General features: G+C 45.8%; 1 protein-coding gene across 2 annotated transcripts in view; it reads right to left on the minus strand.

Annotated features, from left to right (window-relative positions):
• Positions 1-22,856, minus strand: part of MAML2 (mastermind like transcriptional coactivator 2) — a 342,067-nt gene that overhangs the window by 89,225 nt on the left and 229,986 nt on the right. For both annotated transcript variants that reach the window (XM_074372917.1, XM_074372916.1), the window contains exon 2: positions 19,390-20,901. In XM_074372917.1, the coding sequence (XP_074229018.1) occupies positions 19,390-20,901 (1,512 nt within the window). The remainder of the gene's footprint in view (positions 1-19,389; positions 20,902-22,856) is intronic.

Consider the following 22,856-nt stretch of genomic DNA (forward strand, 5'->3'; position numbering starts at 1 on the left):
GACTTCCCTGTCGCTAGATTCACTGCTAATTAAAGGAGTCACTGCAGCTGAAGACGACAATTTAGCGGCATGAAGCAGACCTACGATTTCAGGTGAAAGGCATTCCACGTGGCTGGCAGTGCCTTCCCCATCCTGGCTCGCTGGGCCCAGGAAAACGGGACCACTCTGCCAAAGTGGAAGGTGGAGCATGTCTACTCGGCTTTTCATTTATTCACTCACTTGTCCGTTCCAGTATTGTGCTTAAAATAGTAGAGTCGGAAGGAGCCGTATGTAGACCATCTAGCCTAACGGTGTTCTACGGGCGTGTGTCCACTTCTGCGGAAATTTTCATCCACCAGTGGGGCCAAAAACAAAACAAAACAAAACAAAAAAACAAGGTTCGTGCGGGAAGTCTCTCAAACAGCTAAATTTATTTACCTTAAAGGATCGTTACTCACTCTGCAGTTATTTTTTTTTTTTTAATGCTAAAATGCATTTCCTGTCATGAAATGATGGTAATGGTAAGTGGGAGTTGTTTTAATGTTTAATGTCTTTACACCGAAAAATGAAATCTAGCAATCTATGTCAGCATCCCTATCACAAATATGATCTTGAAAGATAAAAGTCTAGGGACCGCGCACCCGATCTGATCATCTATTTCATTGGAGTTTGGTGAAAATGAGGCAGAGTGACTACCTGGTCGCACATGGCACCCCCAGCCCAACAGTGCCATCAAAGCCGTTGGCCTCAGACAAGCTCATATTCTCACAGCCTCGCCATATGTGAAGGCAAGGGCACACTGTACCCACCACATACAAAGAGCTGTCCAGAAATGACTGTAATGCTGGGTTCTGTTTATAAAGCTGTTTTTGATGGCATGAGAGTTACAGCTGACATCCGAGAAATGTAACTTCTCTCAAAAACTGACAACCAAAAAACCAACCAAGGCAAGCGGTACCAAAAGATTCACTTCCCCAGTAGATGCTATCCTTGGAGAGGTCAATGTGGAGGAACGAGTCAAGGTTAGCCCACCTTTTGTGCAGATTATGATGGTGGTGTCAAGGCCACCTGAAGTCATTCGCCTTTGCAACTACACCCGGGTTCTCCCTGCATTGAGCATGGAGATGCTGGATACTTCGAGAGGAAGGAAAGAAGTACTGATGAGCATTCTAATACAAAACAAGATTTCAAGTCATTTTTGACACTGGAATAGAATTTAGATCTCTGTGTCTGAGACTTCAGGTTGTCTCTGCATTTGGCTGTCTCTAACTGAATCAGCAAACCCTTCGGGAAGAAGCTTCACCACCTTTCTATGGTCTGTTATGCCAAGTACACCAGCAGTGCTCAATAAATAATGCTTTATGGATACAGGAGGCCAAGGAGTGGGTGTAACATTTTGCTTCTGATTGTTCCTCTGGAAAAAAAAATGAATTAAATGACAAGAGTGATAAAAGGGGGAGGCAACAAAGAAAGGTAAGTGGAAACTTGATTGTGACTCGTTCGCTCTTTAGAACTTCACCACAAAGCCAGTTATGTGTTAGCTTCCAGCTCTGAAGTTTAGAAATTCAAGGTCGGATACCACATAGCCGACAAACAGATTTCCCAGAGAAGACACTGATAAGGTGTCATGTTTTCTTCCTAACATTCCCCAGTGAACTCCATGGTCTATTATTATACGGTGTGATCCTGGCAGCAAACTTGAAATGCAAGGAAACGGGATTCTATTCACTTATTTCTTAGTAAAGTGAGTAAGTCAGAGAAGGAGCTAAGACAATGGTCTGTTTTACCACTAGGGTGCTCACCAGCTGACTTGCCCTTTGTTTTCCTTTCGAGAAGGTGTGCTTACAGGTATCACAAAGCTTGGTAAATTGCACGATGTCTCGCTTCCCTCTGGGATTCTATCGTCTTTTGTATCACGGGCCCCCCAACCCTCCATCAAGCTTTGAGCGCATGTTTAAGTGCCTGTGAAGTGCTGGGGAGCGTGCTGGCTGCTGGAGACTGAGTGCTGACGGTTGCTTAGGGAACAAGACAGATAATTCTGGAAGGCATAACAGAAAGGGTGAGAAGATCTGAGCTAGGGGAAGTCGGTGGGGGTGGATGTGTCTGACCGGCTTCCTAAAGGAAGTGACGTGGAAGGGGAAACCTGACCGGCGAGTGGGAGTTTCCCCCAAGTTCTTTTTCTTTGTCTTTTCAGGTTACTGGCAATGCTGGTGGGGCTTGTGGCTGAGACCGCACAGTTTCCTGTGCCATCTGCTACAATGGTCAGTGTGCAGAACCTTTCTGCTCCTCCTGATTGGTGTTGACGTGGTACCTTTCACGCTGGTGACATGCGAATACCTCGGAGCTATCTGGCCTCGCCGTGCAGGTTTCTCACGCTCCCCTCAACCCGAATACTGAGGTGCACCCTGGGTCACGCCCTATGCTGTGGGTCCCCTGTCTCCACTTTTAGAATCAAATGGTTAATACATTCTCCCCTTTCCTATCTCAGGGCAATGCATAGGTGAAAAAAGTTCTCCATTAAAAAAAAAAAAAAAGTAACTGACAGTTCTTTTGACTCTGTGGCCGGGCAGCGTGACACCGTCATTTGAAACACCATCCGAGCCCAGTCTCTGAGACACTCGGGGGTCAAAGCCAGATGTGTGAAACCTGCAGGTGGGACTGGCGTGTACCTTGTAACGTGTGACTGAGGAGAAACGCCAGCTTTGGGGAGAGAAACTGGCTCCCACCTTACTCTCTTCCCTGTTTCCTCTCTGTGAAACTGTAAATTCCACGTGTACTGGGGGGTGGGGGTGTAGCTCAGTGGTAGAGTGTGTGCTTGGCATGGTTCAATCCCCAGTACCTAGGTTAAAAAATAAACAAGTACACAAATAAATAAAATTTTAAAAAATTAAAAAATAAAGGCGGTAGAATTTTAAAAATTAAAAAATAAAGTTTGTGCTCTTAAATAATTAAAAAAATAAATTCCACATGTACTGTAATGCAGGCAGTGATGGAAGGCTGCTCAGTTCGCTGCGACACACCACACACACACACACACACACACACAAACACACACACACACAGGCACATGCACACGAGCACGGCCTTTTAGAGCTGCCTGCTTGATTTCTCACAGCAACTTCCTCCATGTGGGATGGGCTGTGGTCCCCGAGGGAAACCTCGGCATCTGAATTTGGCAGGGAGTCCCATTCCCATGAAGTCGGGGCTGCCCTCACACTCCCAAGAAATAGCCTGGCTGGATTCTCACCCTTTGCCTCTGGCTTCCCTGGAGGATGTTGCACCCAAGTGGACCAAGGAGGGGTCTCCAACATTCCCCAGCTCACGCAGATACACAGGTTATTGGAAATGTCTTGTCTCCAGTTAGGAGGAAACCGGGACCCATGGACATCTGCATCGGCCCGCTGCTCAGCCCTCTTGCTGCTCTACAGAAATGAATGTTGGCAGCGCTCTGCATATCAAAACCATCCAAGTGGAGCCTGACCTTTGGGTCTTGGGATCCATGCTGAATTCACATCCATTTAGATTTGACCCCATTTCCAGTGTTTAGAGAAATGTGAAAGCCTTTTACAATAGACCCCCATCCCCCCCGGCCAAACTGAATGAAACATGAGGAGGAAAAACAAATGGAGAAATTTGTGAGGATGGTTGGCTTCGTCTGCATTTGCAAACAGAAACAGGCAATTTGTCAGGGTTTAAATTGCCTTATAAAGTATCTTTACACAGCGGAAGAGATGGTCAGAAATGCATTTTTTGGGGGGGCTCCAGTTTCCTTTCATTTCTCCCTTGGGATCTCTTTTTCCTCCACTTTACCCCATCTTTCTAGCCCTCTGGTTTTCTCTCTGGCTTTGACTGTGTAGGCAACTGCAATTTCATCACACACGTGGGTCAAAACCTTGTTTGAGGAATCATCACAGTTGTAAGAGAACGGCTTTTTCAGAAGCCACTCGTTCTGTGGACTCTATTCACAATATGCAAGGAACAGCCTCATCTACCGAGTCCCACCTCCCAGAGCTGGTGCGCAGTCCAGAGCCCGGGGGTGGGGGCCACCGGCCCCGCTGTCTCAATGGCGTATCCTTCGCTGCCCGCTGCTCTATTGATAGACTATGGAAATAGAACTGTAGGCTTAAAACTGTTTTATCTTGATCTATTAAATCAACAAAATTCAGCCCACAAACTTGTATGGGTGGGCATGGACATCTATAGGGGTTCAGGAAGTACCTACACTACGAATGTCTGTAAGTGACCGCGAGGAATGAAAAGCTCTGTGCCCCTTCCCTGGGGCGCTCTGGCTGATCTCATATTCCCCTTCCCCCGGTCTGAAGACTTGCTGCCCTTTGCAGTGAAGGTTCAACAGAAAGTGTTCCTGGTCTCCCCGGTCATAACCTGGAGCCCGGCTACCGTGGGAGCCCCTTCCTGGAGGCTTCATAGCAAAGAGTTTTGGTCACACCCGGGGCCCACAAGCCCCTCCTGCACTGTGAGCCTCTGCTTCACCAAATAGCTGGTATTCCTGACTCCACCACTACGCCTGGCTCCACCAAGGTGCACGGAACACATTTTGTTTTCATTAATGTGTTGTTAGAGAAATCGTGGTTAGCTCTCTAACAGCCCGACGTCCATCTGAGTCAAACAGGCTTTATACCGGCTGGCCTGAGGACTCCATCAACTTTCCTTAAATTGTTCCTATGGAAAAAATGCACCAGGAGTGCCAAACAGCCAAATTAAATATGAACTTTTGGAACTCAACGCTGAGAAGTGGCGATTGTTCAGAGAACAGTTACCTGCTTCTCATTTCGGATGGAATGAAAAGGCTCATGTTTCTGCTTCTGAGAGCTGTGATACTGAAACAGCAACCAAGAAGCTTCTAGAGAACAGTCCTAGGAGTGCGCAGGAACCCTCACTTCGCTCCAGTTCAGAAGCTGCCTGTGCCATCGGTCCCCCTGGTCTAATGGGAGCTGTGCCTGAAGCGACAGGAGCTCCAGGGGAGGAGGGCATCAGAGGGCTGCCGCTGTGCGGGCACGAAGGAAGTGCATCCACGACCGTGCAACGCGTTTGTCTGCCCGCACATTCATAACTAACTAACATATACAAACCACAATGACTCCATCTTCTTTCATTCATTTTAAAATCCTTTCCTATGCTTCTACCCCTTGTACTAACTGCTCATTTCGTTTCTGAGGAGGGCATCAGGACAGATTTCCAGGGAATGGGAGCTGGGAGTCCCGACTGATACAATACACAGCCAGAGGCATTCTCAGTCCTTCCACTCAGTAAGCTCCCCACTGCTAATCCTGGATGTCCCTGAGGCAGGAGCGAAATGTGATAAATGTCAGCAAATGAACTGATGGGCACAGAAACCAAAATCCACCAGGGAGAAGGGCAAAACCACAAACATATTTTCAGTTGTAACCAGATCAGACTGTAACTGCCTAATCCCTAATAAATAGAGGAGGATAAAGAATCAAAATCTCCTTTGGAAATAGCACTGTTGCAGAATTTCACAGAAAAATATAATAAAACTTGATGTACGTGGGACTAGGGAAATAGACGTTCCGTTAACCAGAGTTAAATTACACACACACACACACACACACACACATAGACATAAGTAAAAGGGCAGTCAGTATATTGGGTATAATTTTATCTGACACTGGATTAAAGACATGCTTGAACAAAGTCCTTGAGGGCAAGGACTCTGCGTTCATGCTCTCTGGCTAAGGGACAGTGTGTGGAGTGTGGTCAGAAGCAGGCACGATCTGAATTCCAATTCTGCCTTCTGAGAGCTGTGTGATGGAGGAAAACTACTAAGTCTGTCTGCTCTCAGCTTCTTCATACACAAAGAGGAAAAAATTATTCCCGTTGCTTAGAAACGTCACGCAAAAAGCACTTAGCACATAGTAGGCGCTCAATAAATGACAGTTTCTTTCTCATTCCTCTGCACACTCTGTAGCACCAAATATTCTTCTTTAAAAAAATATTTTCCTTTTCTTTTTTTTAAATTGAAGTCTAGTCAATTTATAATGTTGTGTCAGTTTCTGGTGTGCAGCATAATGTCCTAGTCATACACATACATACATATATTCCTTTTCATATTCTTTTTCATTATAGGTTACTACAAGATATTGAATATAGTTCCCTGTGCTGTACAGTAGGACCTTGTTGCTTATTTAACATATATTAGTTAGTATCTGCAAATCTGGAACTCCCCATTTATCCCTTCCCACCCCCTTTCCCCCCTGGTAACCATGAGTTTGTTTTCTATGTCTAGCACCAAGTGTTTTTACCAGGACATGATCGATGTTCAACAATATTCCTTCTTCATGTTTTGAAATTTGTTTTTCTTATCACCTCAAATGGGATTAAGATTTCAAGACTTCACCTTTCATACATCCTTTGTCAGGGAGCTACTGACAGAAACAGTCCACCAAAATGAGAATAAACGAACAAACAAATAGAGAAACACAAGGGATCCAGAAAGAGGGAATCTGACAAAGGAAAGAAACGGAGGGATTCCCAGGATGGTGGCAGGACGTCCTAGGATGACGCCGTATCAGCAGACCTAGAGAACACCTATCAGGAGAGGAATTCACCCCTGGAGAGGAAGTACAGGGACGGTACACTGAAAACATTATTTATCTCTTCCTAAGCCTGAAAACACCAATAGGGACTCAAGCAAAATTTTGACATAACCATATCGGGATAAAGGGGGAGAGATTGAAAGGTTTGGAAATGGAACTAAACTCTTCATCTATTATAAGACGTAGTAGATACTGCCTAAAGTTAATAAATCACTAGGTATCAGGTATGGATAAATTTAGAAATATGATGATAAATATGGTGATAAATCAAGCAACTCAAAATGAGGGAAATGATTTCCTCTAGAGACTCAGGGTGAGGAAGGGGGTGCCAGGGAGTGACTTTCGCATTTAAATGCTGCTTGTCTCTTTAAATTATGTGCAGGCGTTACTTGGATACAACTAAAAATTAAATTAAAAAATGAGGATAGCAATTATATTTTATATATAAAATAAATCCAAAATTCTAGAATACAATGGTAACCAAGGAAGTAAACAAGGTCTGATTACTCAAGGTAGAATACTCAGCAACAAGTGTGGTTCCAGAACTCAGGGCTGTGTTTCTCATTCCCAAGCCAGCTCCTCCCACATAGGGTATCCGTTTATGATACTTCTTAAAGCAGCGGGCATAGTCTTCTGTATCCACGAGGTGCTTAAATATCTATTGGATGACAAGTAACTCTACCAACTGCTCAGTTTTTTCATCATGATTTTTAAACGAGCTTGGTCCGGAGGACAGAGGGGTCACATCTGAAGTTTATACGGAGGGATAAACTTTTTGTTTTATTCGGAGGGATAAGATTATAGCTTAAATGGATTTGGAAAGTTCTCCCTGAAATCTAATTCTGTGGTAGATATTCTACAGGTCTAATCTACTTTACACAGTGCAGGGGTTTGCCAGAGACTCATTTGAGAAATTGATACTTGAGCAAGGCAGTCTAATGGGATTTTTAATTACGCATTCCTATAAGGTCTTCTAAACTCTCCTCCTGGGATAAACCAGAACTCTGGTTTGTAATCTCTGCCCCGAAGGAATCTAAATTCTGGGGAGGTGCCTCAGGGAAACTGAGAGGGGGAGGGGATGAAAGAAGATTTCTTGCTAAAACAGAGTGTGACAACCACTGAATGGAGTTTCAGAAAACATTATATCCGCACCACATCGTCTCAGTTTCCTGGGGAAAAGTGATCACTGAATTAAAATCTAGTATTTTGGCCTCGGATTTTATAATGCAGCTTAATAACAGAAACATCGAGGTAAACAGTGTCACAGTGTCTCTGCACAATTTCCAGCGGAAGATGTCCCTCATGTTACCTAATTCCCCCAGTGATAGATGTGCCTTTAATTCATTTCCAGGAAAAGGTTTGCTGCCACTGATGAACCTGCCTGCTTTCTTTTATATTGAAAGAAAAGACCCCTGTATCCCCACATAATTTGTTTTTGCCTTAGTTGCCTGGAAACCCAGAGTTAAATGAGAGTTCAGTTTTGGAGATCACTTGCGAATGTCTACTAACATTTAATTTGGATTGTTTTTAATGGATTTGGTTCTGACGGTCCTTATTTTGCAGAGAGAAGCAAGCCAGTACTTGTGAATTGCCTACCAGGTGCAGCCTTACGTTTGCTGTAAGTCTTGCGGGTTATTTCATGGAATGTGTTCAAGAATCCTGCAAGCTAGGTGCTGTGATTCTCATTTTACAGATGATGCAGCCTCCTTTCGGGGAACTGAAGTAACTTGGCGAAGGCTACATGCTCATTAAGATGCTTACAACATTTTTGGAAGTAAGCAATGTATAAATTCTCAATAATGTACTCTTTATATTCAAATTGATATCAGAAATTATTCAAACCTATTTATTTTCCTTTGATTTCAAGATCATACAGCCTATAACCACACACACACACCCCATAACTTCTTTCCCTTCCTTTCTTTCCTCTCTCCTCCTCTCCTTTGATTTCTGTGTCCATATGTTGGGATTTCTCTGTTAGCTCTTGGAGGTACAAAGATGAATTATTTACAGACTCTGGTCTCCAGGAGCTTACTATTTAGTGGAAAGATTAAAGTATAGACTTAATGACACCTAAAGGTTGAAAGCAACAAAGGCAATGAGCGATACATGATGCTTTGTGAGTGCGAAGCAGGGCAGAAATTCCAGGGTCGCAACTCTCTAGGAAATTCACAGTTCACTGGACCAAGCAGATACCTCAACGCAAGTCTCACACAATGAAGGCGCCGTACTGGAAGGGTCTGCGCGCTGTGGAGAGCCCTAGATGAGGAGCAAACGGACTTGACCTGTTTCACGGCTTGAGGACGGGTGATTACAACACTGTGGGCAGTCCAGGCAGGGGATGGTGAGGGACAGGGCCTGGGGTTCCAGGACACCTCAGAACTGATGAAGAAGGTGGACAGGATGCTGCAGCCAGAGAGGAAAAGGCAGTGGTTGGGCAAAGGACACTGATAGGGAGGAGAGCTGGTCCCGTGAAGTGGAGTCTCAGGGAAGGACTGGATCTGGGGTAATGCTGCAATTCCAGGGGGGCGGCCTGGCAAAGCCACAGAGGTAACTGGAACCCCAGCCACTGCCCCATGGAGTGTGGAGCGAGGCAGAATTTCTTAGCCTGTTACTGGGAAAGACAAGGGAGCAGTTCAGTAACACGAGCAGTGGAGCTGGAGGAGAAAGAGGTGAGGATGGTCATTAGTGGCTCCATAGCGGCACCTAGGAAGGTAGCCCAAGGGAGACAAAGAGGAATTGTACGGACACAGAGGTCCTGAGCCTGGTAACGGGGAAATGGGGTTCAAAAAGTAGGAGGGATGCTGGGTGCTTGAGCATGCTCAAGGATAGAATGGAGAGAATGAAGACATGAGATGCTACGGATGGAACAAGTCCTCTGGAGCATGAGCTGGAGTCCAGTGTTGGCCATCGGGAAGCCAACTGTGAGCAGCAAGGGAGAAAATGGGACAGAGGACAGGTGAATGGGTAGGGATGTTCCAGGACTGGCAGAAGGGAGGCGCTGCTGGGCCCACAGCAACTGCGCGTGCATAATCTCTGAAATGCTCTTGGCATACAGCGCTGGTGAAGGTCTCCTTGTCCCTGGTTTAGGCCCCTCCAGCGTGTTCTTTTTGTGGTCACTTTTCTGAAGAGCATATCTGATTGCTTAACATTCAACATGTTTGAATGTCTCAGCTACCCTGTGGCAGGCATAAGGTATGCCTCTGCTTAAAAACAACCTGGACAGTTTTCTCCATAAATTTCTGTTGCCCTCAAGATGAATTTCTAACCTCCTCACAATGGCATGTAAGGCTTCTCATGATCTGGCCCCTGCTTACCACCCTACTCTCCTCTCTCCTCTCCCGACCTTGCACTCTGCAGCCCAGCCACGCTGGAAGGCCTCCTCCCTTTCACCTCACTAACTCCTGTTCTCCCTCAAAGTGGGCACTGCTATGGTACCTCCTGCAGGAAGCCTTTTCTGGTTCCCAAGTCTATACCAGGTGCTTCATCTCTGTGTTCTCAGAATACCTTATAGTAACTCCTATCAGAAACTTTATCTCACTACAGTATGGTCACTTGTTTCTGTCAGTCACTTATGTGCAGGGATTGTGTTTGGTCATTATCGGTAAATTACCCATGCTCCATATATGTTTTCTGAAAGAAAAAAAATCACGTGGAATACCATTGATACGATTCTCTCAGCTGACTCTTACCTATATGACTCCCCAGGATACAGGCCAGTCCAGCCTCCAACCACAGTGCCTCTGCACAGTCCCCTTCCTCGGGATGAGCCCCTGGGGCAGCTGAGAGTGAATTCTCTGCTTTCCAGGCCTGGCAACTGGAGCTGTTGTCAGGTCCACCGGCGGATGCTTCAAGGGCAGACTTGCGTGGAGGAAGGTGGGAGGGTCAGCTCCTGCTCCCACCTCTGAGGAGGAGGGGGGACATGTGAGCATCCTTAAGTCCCCAAAACAGGAGAAGGGATGACGGGTCAGTGGTACGATTCGTTTGTTCACTGGCTCGGCACACAGGCTGCAGGTGCCTACCGCAGAGTAGACACGTCTGGAAATGGCGTCTAACAGTGTGGATAATGGACACAGTCCCTGCCTTCAAGCCGCCTGCAGTTCAGCTGAGGAAGACACAGCAGCCCAACGATACAGGAGGGGTGATAACCGGTGAAAAGAGAGGAGGTGGAGGGAACCAGCAGAGGGCACAGCATGGGAGCTAAGCCAGGTTGGGGGGCCAGGGGAACCTTCTGGACGAAATGGTTTAGCTGAGACCCGAGAAGGCCTAGGGTTTGGTCAGCCAGGCAGAGTAGAGCCGGAGAATGTTCCAGAAGAAAGGAATGGCAAATTTGAAGACCTGAGGGCGAACGCATGGTACTTGTCAGGACTTGGAAGGCACTTAGGGTGCCGGGAGCTGGAGGGCACGGTGTACAGGAGTTGGAGGGGCAGCGACGGGTGAATGGGTGGGGGTCCGGGAAGGAGAAAGCGGGCAATAGAAACCAAGAAATCTGGACTGTTTGGCAGAAGCCAGGTGACACAGGGCTTGCAAAGCCACACAAGAAGTTGGATTTTGTTCTGAGAAAACAAAGACGTTTAAGGGGCTGAGGCAGGTGACAGACATGGTTGAATCCCTCGTTTAGAATGCTCACCCCAACTGCAGGCTGGCAAGCCGGGACGGAGGCGGGCCAGCCCGCGAGCACTTGACGCAAGAAGGGACAAGCTTTTGCCCATGGGTATGTCCACTCCGATTCCATCCACCTGTGCCAGAGGCTGGCGGGACAGAGCCGGCCTGCCAGCTCGCTGCCTCATGGCTCTCCCCAACACACATCCTATTCCAGGAATAAAGTCTCCTCACCCTGGTTGCCAATAACACCTCCAGTGTCGCAACATCCTCGGCCCCCCCTTTCCAAGCCTGCCCTAGAACAGGTCCCAAAGGGGTCCGGGGAAAAGAGGCCAGTGCAAAATCGGTCAGTGGGAAAAGGGTACCAGAGAAGAGGGTATACAGCCAGGGGAGAGTGTGGGGGACAAACACCCAGAGCCACGAAGGAGAAATGTGAGCCAAAGGCCAGAACATGAGGCCCACACACCCCTGTGCTCACCCACGCAGACGTGTGGCCACCGGGACGGACGGAGGGCCAGAAAAGTCCCTGCTCATGAAATTCATGTTTCCTAAAGGTGGAGCCGAACTTAAGCTCCTGGGAAAAGCAAACTGTGGAAAATGCCAGTGATTCAGGGTGGAGGGAATCAGCAGTAGAAAGAAAGGGAAACAGGTCACCCATCCCCGATTCTTTCATCCGCGGGGACCTTGAAACTGGATTTTGCAGGATGTGCGGGAAAGGCATCACCGGCCCCGCTCGTTCTGCTACTCAATTTATTGCTTGAAGAATAAGGTGCTACCTGATTGTTTAGATTCATTGCTTAAAACACAAACATTCTTCCAGAGTTCTCTAATGAGTATCCAGAGAGCCGCCAAGGTTGTGTGTGTGTGTGTGTGTGTGTAAGTCTGGTCTTCCTCGTTTAAAACACAATATAAAAGAGTAAGATGATTCATTCACATTACACCTCTCTGATCCCAGAAGTCTGAATATTTGTGCGGTCTTTTGTTTCAAACCTAGAACTTCTCACGGTAAACACCTTCTAAATCTCAAGCCTTTGTGCCTGGCTTTAATTAACCGCTAATGTGAACGTTTACTGATCAGTGCGCTGGTTAAACGGGCTTTTGCTTCCTTTTGATTTCACCAAAAAACTCCACCCCCCCACCCTCTACCGAACTGATAACACTGACATCTGATTAGAAAAGGCAAAACTAATTAGAATGGGTGCAAAGGGGATTGTTGGAATCTCTTACATTAATGCACATTACAGTTAAATATCTGTCAGATTTTCCATTAACCCTCTTGCATTTCCATCTCCAGGATCAAATCTATTTCTTAACCTCACACCCCTTTTCTTCCCTGGTTGGAAACCTGGTATTCAACAGGCTAAATTACCCACTAATGCTTTAAATGCACGGCTCTTATTGATAGATGTGCACATGGACAAAGACCTTGGAATGAGAATAATAGAAGCCGTTCCCCTAACTGTGGATTTAAACCCTCTGAATTGTGATTCCAAGGCTAACATGTTCTTCCTGTTACTGTGTTTGTTTCTTTGTTGAGGGATCCAGGAGTTAACTGTTGCTTTACACCGATTCACTCTATTGTGATCTGAGCTACTGCCTACTCTGCCTACTAGGACGACAAAATGAAACAGACCCTAAAAGTGGAACATGCAGCCAAATAGAGTTCCACGCTGTAGGAAGTTAAAAAACCACGTTCAGAGTTGAACTTGAAGACTTAGGGGAAAGGCCCACGGGAAAAGCCCATGATTTGGGCTCAGTTACTGCATAAAGCGGATTTAAGGATCAGGACAGTGGGACAGTGTAGTATGTTTTCCCAATGGGAGTCCAATACTATTGGGAACAGCTGTCTCCTTCTGACCAAAAGATCATGGAGGGGAGGTACCATGCCTCCCTGATCTTTTAGATGGGTGCGAAGAGGGTTCTTTGGGCCACTTAATCTTTCAGTCTTCAATTCCTTCAATGAGCACACTGAGGGTAGTCAATACATTTTCATCATATGAATGAATGAATGTAACAATTGTAGGTTTCACCCTACTATGAAACTAACAGTGACCCTGAACGGGTTCTTAAATCTTGATGGATCACGTTAAAGAAAAAGAGAGTGAATGAATTTTCTTTATCACTTAAAAAAAAAATCTAACAAAGCCTTTGGATTTTTGCTTTTAAAACACACCACTCCCTTGGGTTTTCTCCATTTTTATCAGGGATCAGAGGTACCAGGAAGGCCAGCAGCAAACCAGCCAAGCCACAGAAGCTAGAACAAGCCTGCAATGTGATGGAAATAGCTCCATTTGAAAGCACTCTCTCGTTGTTTGATTTTTCAAAACTTTAAAAATTTTATTTTTCCCCTGACTGCATCACACCATCATCTTTGTTCTCAGTGGTAGTATTAGTATCCAGAACTGTGTCTGGCACAGAGCAGGCACTCAACAAATATTTCTAAATGAATGAATAAAAGGTGTTGCTAGAGTTAAGACTGGAGCCGTGCTCAGTTTAGCCAGGAATCTTTCGTTCCTGACTACAGGTTGGGCAGACCAGGAGACGTGGAGACCTGTGCTTTTAGATAAGGCAACTGCATCAGAACTGGCTTAAATTTTGCCTGAGGCAGGAAAAAACTGGGGCTGTAGACAACAGTGACACTTCAAACAGGTATCACAAAAAAAGGTCCTGTTAGCACAACCCAAACCACCACCACCAATTTCCTTAACTTAAACAGCAGAGTAGTTATGAGCACTGACTGGGCTTTACAATCAGACTAGTTACTGACTGTCACTCTGAGCAAGTTATTTAACTTCTCAAATCTTCAGTATCCTCATCTACTAAAGAAGGATTGATAATATCTACCATGTGGGTTATTCATATATGGCACAGAGTTGCTCCTAAGGTTAAAATGAACAAGCCAACAGACCCTCACAAAACACAAGCAAAACCTCTACTGTTAATTTTTATAGTCAAGAGTCTTCGTTACAAATTATGTTAACATATATGCCTGGAAATTCACTCTGGATCCTGGCCTTAGTGCTAGTTTCACGGTGTATTAAAAACAAATTTTTGTTTCCCCTGTAAACTTAAAGATAAATGATGAAGTACCAAAGATAAAATGAAAATGTGAAAATAATGCTTCTGACCTGCCATGGACAACCGTGGTGTATCTATACCAGCCCTTCTCCCTTTTGCCAGCAAAACCCAGCTGAGGTAAGTCACCGTGTAACTCACCCAACGGTCAAGGGTCATTCTCATTGACCACCCAGCATCTCCTGGGTCTCTATCCTAACTTCACTCTAGATTTCACATCATTTATGAAATCAGAGGGTTTCTGTTTTTTCTAAACTGTCTTTTAGACGCACTCCTGGGTTCTGAGTATACGAACTGATTTTCTTTCCCAGGTGTTTTAGGATTTTGGTTTGGTTTTGTCTCTGGCCTCTCAGGCTCCTGATTTCCTCATATCCGATCCTAGCCCCGAAAACCAAACTCTACCACTAGCCTAAATGTCTGCCGTTTTAGCCCACCTCTAGCCAGCCAAGGGGGGCTTTATATGTTACATCGTTGCAGAACTCTGAATTCATAACTGATTTCCCATCAGAAAAGGCAATCCCAGTCAATCGAAGGTTCGACTCCTTCTCTGGCACTTTCACTGGGCAATTGTAAGGATTTAGAAGGGCGGTCAGTATATGAGAGCTGCAGCGATGCCTCACTCCCCCACCCTCAGCTAGGCCAAATGGGAGACACCTTTCTGAGTGCTCATCTTTAAGATCAGATATACACAAGAGTAACTTAAAGAAGGAGGTGGGGGGGGGGACATCAGGAGACTAGCCTGATTTATGCCAAGGGCTGATATACAGAGTACTGACGGGTAGACTTGGCAAGGTAGAGGGAGTGGGGTGAGGTTCCTAATATGTGACTGAGGAGCTTGGCTTTAAACTAAGGAGGAAATGTACAAATTTATGTTTTGGTCATAACAAACCATCCATTCGCTGGCTGCCTTCCCTCTCAAGAACTTTTAGAGATGGGAGAATTCTAAACCAAATATAGAATCCACTTGAGTTTCATGGACCTAATGTTAGAAGCAAAAAATTCACACTTTAAAGTGTCTGATTATATAGCTCTGAAAAAGACCACTTTCTGGTTCAAGAGGTTAGTGCTTTGGATTGAACTCTCATGGGCCCTGGTCAACCAATAATTCTGTCACACCTTAAACAAGTGTTCAGTGACTCGAAGATAAATCAGAACTGCCTGCGTTACAGCCTTCTCCTGCCCTCACCCATAACCTTCAAATCGGAAAAAGAAGAAAATTATAGCCAGGAGGTACTTTCATTTGCCAAACTCCAAACATTAGCAAGACAGAGTTGCTGAAGACATTTTGTGAAACACCAAATGCCATTTGTTCTCCCAGTCTCTGGAGAAGGGATTACTTAAAACCACTCCAGGCATGGAACAATAAAGTTGTCTCCAACGATTCGATTGCGACCCTGTCTCAGGTGCCATTTGCATCAGGAGACTAGAGGTGGGTGGGCACCCGATAAAGGGAGATGGACATACGAATCCCCCAATTTCTGCCTCTGCCTGAGCATGCAGACCTGTGTGGGTTCAGAGTTCTGAAAGATGAAGACAAGGCTATCTTTGTACAGTCTACTGGCTAAATTATAAACACCCGATCAACAAACTCAATCTACCATTTTGTAGCCGAAAGCCAAGGTGTCCGCCATTTCCAAGACTGGAATGTCCCAGGCAGCATATCCTATAGTAAATCTTCCTATGTTTGACACAGGGGGAGGATGACAAGCAGATTTAAAAAAAAAAAATCATGACTACTATTTTCATTCAGGATGCTTTGGCTGATAAACTTAAGAACTGCTTCATTTCCAATCCCTCCCTTCTTTACGGCTTTAGTGATGAATACCAGAGATTTGGCCAATTTGAAATGAGAACACACATGTGTACCATCTACTATGAATGGCAGAGTTCAAACTACTCCCTCCCAGTTGAGAATACTTAGCAACATACTGGATGAGACAATAAGAATAGAAAAACCTAGACATATGTACAAACATCCAAATGAAAATTGTTTCTTGAAATTATCAAGAAGCAACTCATTAATTTTCTTTACTTCCTACAGAGAAAGTTCACTAACCAAGCTGGAAATACAGTTCTGTCACATAGTTATTCTTTGTTTTTTGACCCAAAAGCAACATTACTCAGCTTGACTGTTTTCAAAAATAATGCAGACAGGATGAATATTACAGCATTGGTAATAATCCACACAGTGTGCTGAAAGCACGGAAGACAGTCCCCAGAGAAAAACTCCGTAACTGTGTTGAACAACAGCACCGTGATTCCAATGGGTCCAACCCTTCCAAAGGTGATTGCTTCCAAGAGAGCAACACTGAGCTGACTACAGAGCTCTGGTACACTCGCTCACAACTCAGACACAGGACACTTCAGAGTCACACATCATAGAACTGTTGAGCTGGAAGGGACAATATGGTTCAATCTACAAGGTTGGGATAAAGCTTTGAATGGCTAACTACTGTCTGCCTGTACTGAAGCGGCCTTTAGCTTGAAATGTGACCACCATTTCTACCACTTTTGAAGGGCCTTCTTGGAGAGATGAAAATTATCGTGCAGTCGTAAGTGTCATATGCACTGGGAAAAGTAAACAATTATCTAAGGCACTGGGAGATGTTTGTTGATTTGGCCTTTAGCACCCATTGGTGTGCTTGGGTCCTAGAAGCTGGTATGGGGACTGAGGTGGGAAGTACGGTGCACAGTTGTTAATACAAACAGTAGAGCTGAAAACAAGACAAGGGATGCTGGAGGTGGCAGGAAGGCTCCCAAAGAAGGGCTGACGGGGGCACCAAAAGATGTATTTCCTTTTGTAAATAGTTTATTTTGGTTAGTTTCACAGTGTTCACCCTCAGGAAGGTCAAGGGTCACACAGATATTTGTTGATTCTTTTCTTTAAGGCCCTGAAGGTAACTTGAGATTTGACTGTCTCTATGTGTCCCCCTCCAAAAGAAACTTAATCTGCTACATAGATTATGTAAATATGGATCAACATGATACGAAAAATTCCTTTTGAAAATTTCATAATGATCGACAAATAGTCATCCAGTTCCCAACCAATCCTACTTGTGAGCTGTATTGCTTAGTGGCCGAAAGCACAACCTTCAGATTCAACCATCAGAATCCCAGCTCAGTGTCTATTCTCTGTGTGACTTTGGAAAAATTACTGAACTTCTCTGTGCCTCAACTGCCTCATCTATAGGATGAGAATAGTGGTAATTCCTTTATATGCGTAAATTGAGATACCGCACGTAAGGGAGACAGAAGTCATGCCAGTTTGAGAGTAAACAGTCAACAAATGCTAACTTATTAGTATCTCATTATTTATTATTTCCACATTTATGGGCAGAAGTCTGGGCCCAAGAAAGGTAAATCACTACCCACTCACCACACTGCTGGACAGAATTAAGGATCCTTTTCTTTTATTCCTCTAATACTGTTAAAATTTGAGACTTATTCCAATAGGTCTCCTACATAAAAGTAACGCCTGCTAAAAAAATATCCTGGTACCATATATGGCTCTTCCCATGATAATCACAATAACAGCCAACTTTATGCTAGATTCTGATCTGAGAAATATATCATTTCATTCTCAAAAAAATCCTAGGGTATATATTATCACCCTCATCTACAGGTGAGGAGACCGAGGCCTGGAGAGGCTCACTGATTTGCTTGCGGTCACACAGCTAATGAGTGTCAGGATTTAGCCACATCAACATGGCTACATGTAACATCAGAAAGCAGTTCCACAATCCTGTTTGTGTTTAAATGATCCTGACTTATGTTAAAAACGGAACTTTGTAGAACACATACAATGACTTTACTCCAAGCCCATTCTTCGTAATTTATGATTTAAAACAAACAAACACACACACACACACACTTCTTAAGTGGATAAGAGCCGCCAGTTTTACCTGGTGCACAGCTCTTGAATCCTGGTGAGTCTAGCTTTCTCCTGGCATCCGTCTAGGGCAAAGGTTTGCTTGGCCACAGTGTGTGGTGCTTATGTGCTCTTTTCTGGGCAGTAGCCATGAAAACGACTCTAGGGATGTGACTGCAATGAGGCTGTGTGCTGCCGCACTGCCCTGATGTATTGGTTTGACATGTAACATACCATCTTTGCCCTTGGACCCTAACACAGACCCATCAGATTACATTCACAAAGCAATATTCAACCTCCCTCCCTCCTTCCTCCCCTCCTTTCCTTCCTTCCTTCCTTGCTTCCTTTCTTCACTTATTCCAGGAAGAATTTTTCTTTTCAAGTTCCCTAGGGATCAGTGCTTACTCACTAGTATGTGCTCTGGAGACAGAGAACTATCTCTTCCTACAATTACTGTTTCGGGCAGGATAAAACCTCTGCTTTCTGTTAACCACAGGATATATGGTAACCACAGATTTTGTTTTTCTGTTTGTAGTCATGATGGTTTCACCCTTTAACACTTAATTCAGGCATTACTTTCTCCAGAAGCCTTCCCTCATTTCCCCTTGCTCAGTACACACCCAGCCTTGGTACTCCGTATCATTATCCTTTCCACTCAGCATCAGAATGATAGTTTTGAAAGCCTGTCTCCCCCTCCAGACTGTACTCGCAGACAGAGAACACATCTTATTCGAGGTGGACAGGCAACCCTCATGCACCAGCATGGAGTCACAGCAGGATCTATTATGATGGGTTGGGCACTCCGACATTTCGGTTGGTTGGTGTGTGTAGAGACTAGTCATTAAATACTCTTAATACCATGTCTGGCCTTATTTCAATGCTCAGCATAGTCACAACATCATGCAGGCGGTAAGTACTCAAAACATGCATGCCGACCTAATGCCTGGTTTGTTGACTGAATGAGTCAACACTGGGCCTGGGCATATCAGAATATCGTCGACAACCCCACATGTCACTAGAGGCGTGGATTAGAAGGCCACATCCGCCATAAGCAAGAGCCTTTGGTCACTCCGGATCCTGAGGACAGTTACGCTCTACCGGGAAATACCAGCCCTTGCCTTCGGATGCCTCAGGTGAACCAGGCGTCCTGAGGTCTCCAGGGGAACCCGTCAGGACCACCGCTGTCTTTGTGGTCCTGATTCTGTCCTGACACAAACGAACAGTAACCACAGCATCACGACCAAGCTACGTGGTCTGCGGGTGCTGTGTGTGCAGGAGCCCGGCACTTACCTGGCGGTGTTGTTGGGAGACTTGATACCCCAGCCCTGCGAGGGGCTGATTCTGCATTTTCTGAAGCAGGATCTTTTGCTGAAGCGGCAAGGGGGACCTCAGCAAAGGCTGGCTCGGGAGAGGCTGGGCGGGCTGCGGCGGCGGCGGCGGCGGCGGCGGCGGCGGCTGAGCCGGGATGGAGCTCGTTGGCTGCGGCTGCGGCTGCGGCTGCGGCTGAGCCGGGATGGAGCTCGGCGGCGGCTGCGGCTGCGGCTGGGTGTAGTGCAGGAGGGAAGGCTTGCTCTGGGAAGGCAAAACCGAAGGCATCGGCTGGCTGGCTTGATCTGAGTTAAAATGAAACAGCGGCTTGGTGTTGCCATGCCGGGGCTCCAGCGCCGTGTGCGGGCTGCTCATGAAGCTCCGACTGAGATCCTGAGGCTTGGGCTGCAGGAGCACGTCCAGCGGCCCTCCCTGGGCCGACGCGCTGGCCTTGTACATGTAGTTAGCCATGACCTTGGGCTGGCCGCCGCCGCCCGCTACCCCCGGCAGCGGGGAGCTCTGCGGGCTGAATGGCTGCTGGCCGAAAGAAGGGCTGGGGATTTTCTCCTGCCCGAAGGAACCCGGGGACGGCCCGGCGGACGAGGGCAGGGCCGGCCAGTTGCTCGACTGCTGCTGCTGCTGCTGCTGCTGCTGCTGCATCCGGACATGCTGCTGCCGATTGGCGGCAATCTGTTTGAGCTGTTGGGCGTGGGACACCTCCTGCCAGCTCGGCAAGGCCCGGCTGGCCCCTGCGGCTGTCTGCGGCTGAGCCTGGCTCTGAGGGACCGAGGGGATGGGGGAGGAGGTGGAGAGGGCCGAGGCGGCCATGGAGAACGCGGGACCCGCCGATGAGGGCCTCAACTGAGGAGAGCCCGAGGGGCCCTGGGTCAGGCCAGGCGAGTATTCGCTTTTGATCACTGCCTTCTCCACGGACAAGGACGGCCTGGGCGTGCTCCTCTGGCTCTGCTGACCCAGGTCCAGGTTAAATGGGTCGTCCTGCTTAATGGTGGCATTGATCATGTTCTCCAGCTCCAGGTCACTCATGGGAGGCACGGAGATGTTGGTCAGCTCATTGAACAGCTCCTGCAGCTCAGGGTCCATCAGCTGCTCTCCAGAATCGTCCCCGTACCTGTTGTTAGAAAACATATTCTCCTGGGCCATCTGGCCGTCCATGTGCTTACTGCAAGAGAGCGTCTCCCCCGGTTCCTTCTTCACCTCCTTCAAGGCCATGCTGAACAGACCGTTTCCAGGAGAGGGTGCGTGCGGTGGCAGCGTGGCAGGCTTCCTCAGCGGGGCTTGGCTCATGGGCAGGGTCCCTGCCATCATCTGACTTTGTCCATTATTTACTTGAAGGCCTCCTTGTCCTGCAGCGAGGTTTTCCCCGACACGGATTCTTTTGATATCAAGGAATGAGCTGTCGACAAAGCCATTGGGCCTCTTGCTGTTGGCAGGAGACAGGCTGACGACCTGTTTTCTTTTCAAGGAACCCTGGAGCTGAAAGACAGAGGGGAAAGCAAAAAGCAAAACGTGAGCTCTTAACCCAGATATACGTTTGGTCAAAAGAGGCAAGATATTAGAATGTTTCTTCCATTTACACACAGGATGAATTCAAAACGAAAAAGGTACAAATGAAGCATTGTCTGGAATATAATGAAACTTACAGTAACACAAACAGAACAAAGTGTTTCTGGAGGGGCAGGTCCATTAAGGGTGAGAGGTCATAGTGGTTCCCACGATTGGTACTTTGGTCAATGGATGAAGACTCCATCATACGTTATCAGGAGTTACCGATAATACCTACGATCAATCACCAAAGTGGTGGTGTTTTCTGGAGCAGACCAGACTGTCCCACACGCATGCACACACAACCCTTACGGCCACCGGCCACTGGAATGAGCACAGTGTTGACAAAGATGGGAAACACTGAAGAGTCTAAGGCTGAGGCACTTTCCAGTTTCTTTTCTCACAGATCCAACCCCTTCAGCGCTATTCTCCTCTATATAAGTAATTGGAATAGTTTATATGTCCAAGGAGATAGCTTCTCTGTTGTTTACTTATTTTTCTTCCTATGATTCTGTGACTCTGCAGTCAAGCCTGTGTAGCAACATGGGGTGGGTGCACAGAAGCCACGGTGAGATTATCGTTGACACTCTAAGCAGAGATTTTCCGGGATATTCATTTTTTACATGACCTGTCTCTAAATCTCTTAACCAAAATCAAGGTGTAGAAAGGCAGTATCACAAGGTGGTTAAGAATTCAGGCTCTGCACTGTTTCCAACAGCCAAAACATGGGCACAACCTACATGCCCATCAATGGATGACTGGATAAAGAAGCCGTGGTATATTTATACAATGGAATACAACTCAGCCACAAAAATGAAAATAATTCCATTTGCAGCAAAATGGATGGACCTGGAGACTGTCATTCTAAGTGAAGAAAGCCACAAAGAGAAAGAAAAATACCATATGATATCACATATATGTGGAATCTAAAAAAAGAAAGAAAAGAGACAAATGAACTTATTTACAAAACAGAAACAGACTCACAGACACAGAAAACAAACTTGTGGTTACCAGAGAGGAAAGCAGGTTGGAAGGGATAAATTGGGAGTTTGAGATGTGCAGATCCTAACCACTATATATAAAACAGATAAACAAGTTTCTTCTGTACAGCACAGGGAACTATTTCAGTATCTTGTAGTAACCTATAATGAAGAAGAATATGAAAAGGAATATATGTATGTATATGTATGACTGAAACATTATGCTGTTCACCAGAAACTGACACAACATTGTAAACTGACTATACTTCAATAAAAAAAAAAATTAAAAAAAATTCAGGCTCTGGAGCCAGCTAAGCTGAGCTCAAATTCCAATTCTGTCTCTGAGTGTTAAGTGATGCTGGCACTTTACTTATCTGAGCCTCAATTTCCTTATCTGGAAAATGGGGACAACAGCACTTAATTCATAGAAAGAAATGAGATATGAAAGTTCAACACAGGGCTTATTGAAGTAAGAACTCAACAAATTTATAAACTCAAGTTGTATAAACTGTAAAAAAAATATGACTTACTACATTCTCAAAGAGGAGTGCCTCTGTGAACAGCAACAGGAACAGCAAAATATTAAAGCACTTCATTGGTTGGCTCAGTGATTAGACTGTTCTATTAACATTAGACATTATAGAGAAAGCCTTAAGGACCATACAGTCACACCAGTAAGTTAGTAAGAAACAGAAAACTTTCATCCACTGATCTTTAGAATAGACAGCCCATAAATAAACCCACAGACCTACGGTCAATTCATCTTCGACAAGGGAGGCAAGAACATATAATGGAGCAAAGACGGTGTCTTTAGCAAACAGCGTTGGGAAAACTGGACAGCCGCGTGTAAATCAGTCAAGTTAGAACACTCCCTCACACCATACACAAACATAAACTCAAAATGCC

The sequence above is a fragment of the Camelus bactrianus genome, chromosome 10, assembly GCF_048773025.1.
Source record: "Camelus bactrianus isolate YW-2024 breed Bactrian camel chromosome 10, ASM4877302v1, whole genome shotgun sequence".
Lineage (NCBI taxonomy): Eukaryota > Metazoa > Chordata > Mammalia > Artiodactyla > Camelidae > Camelus > Camelus bactrianus.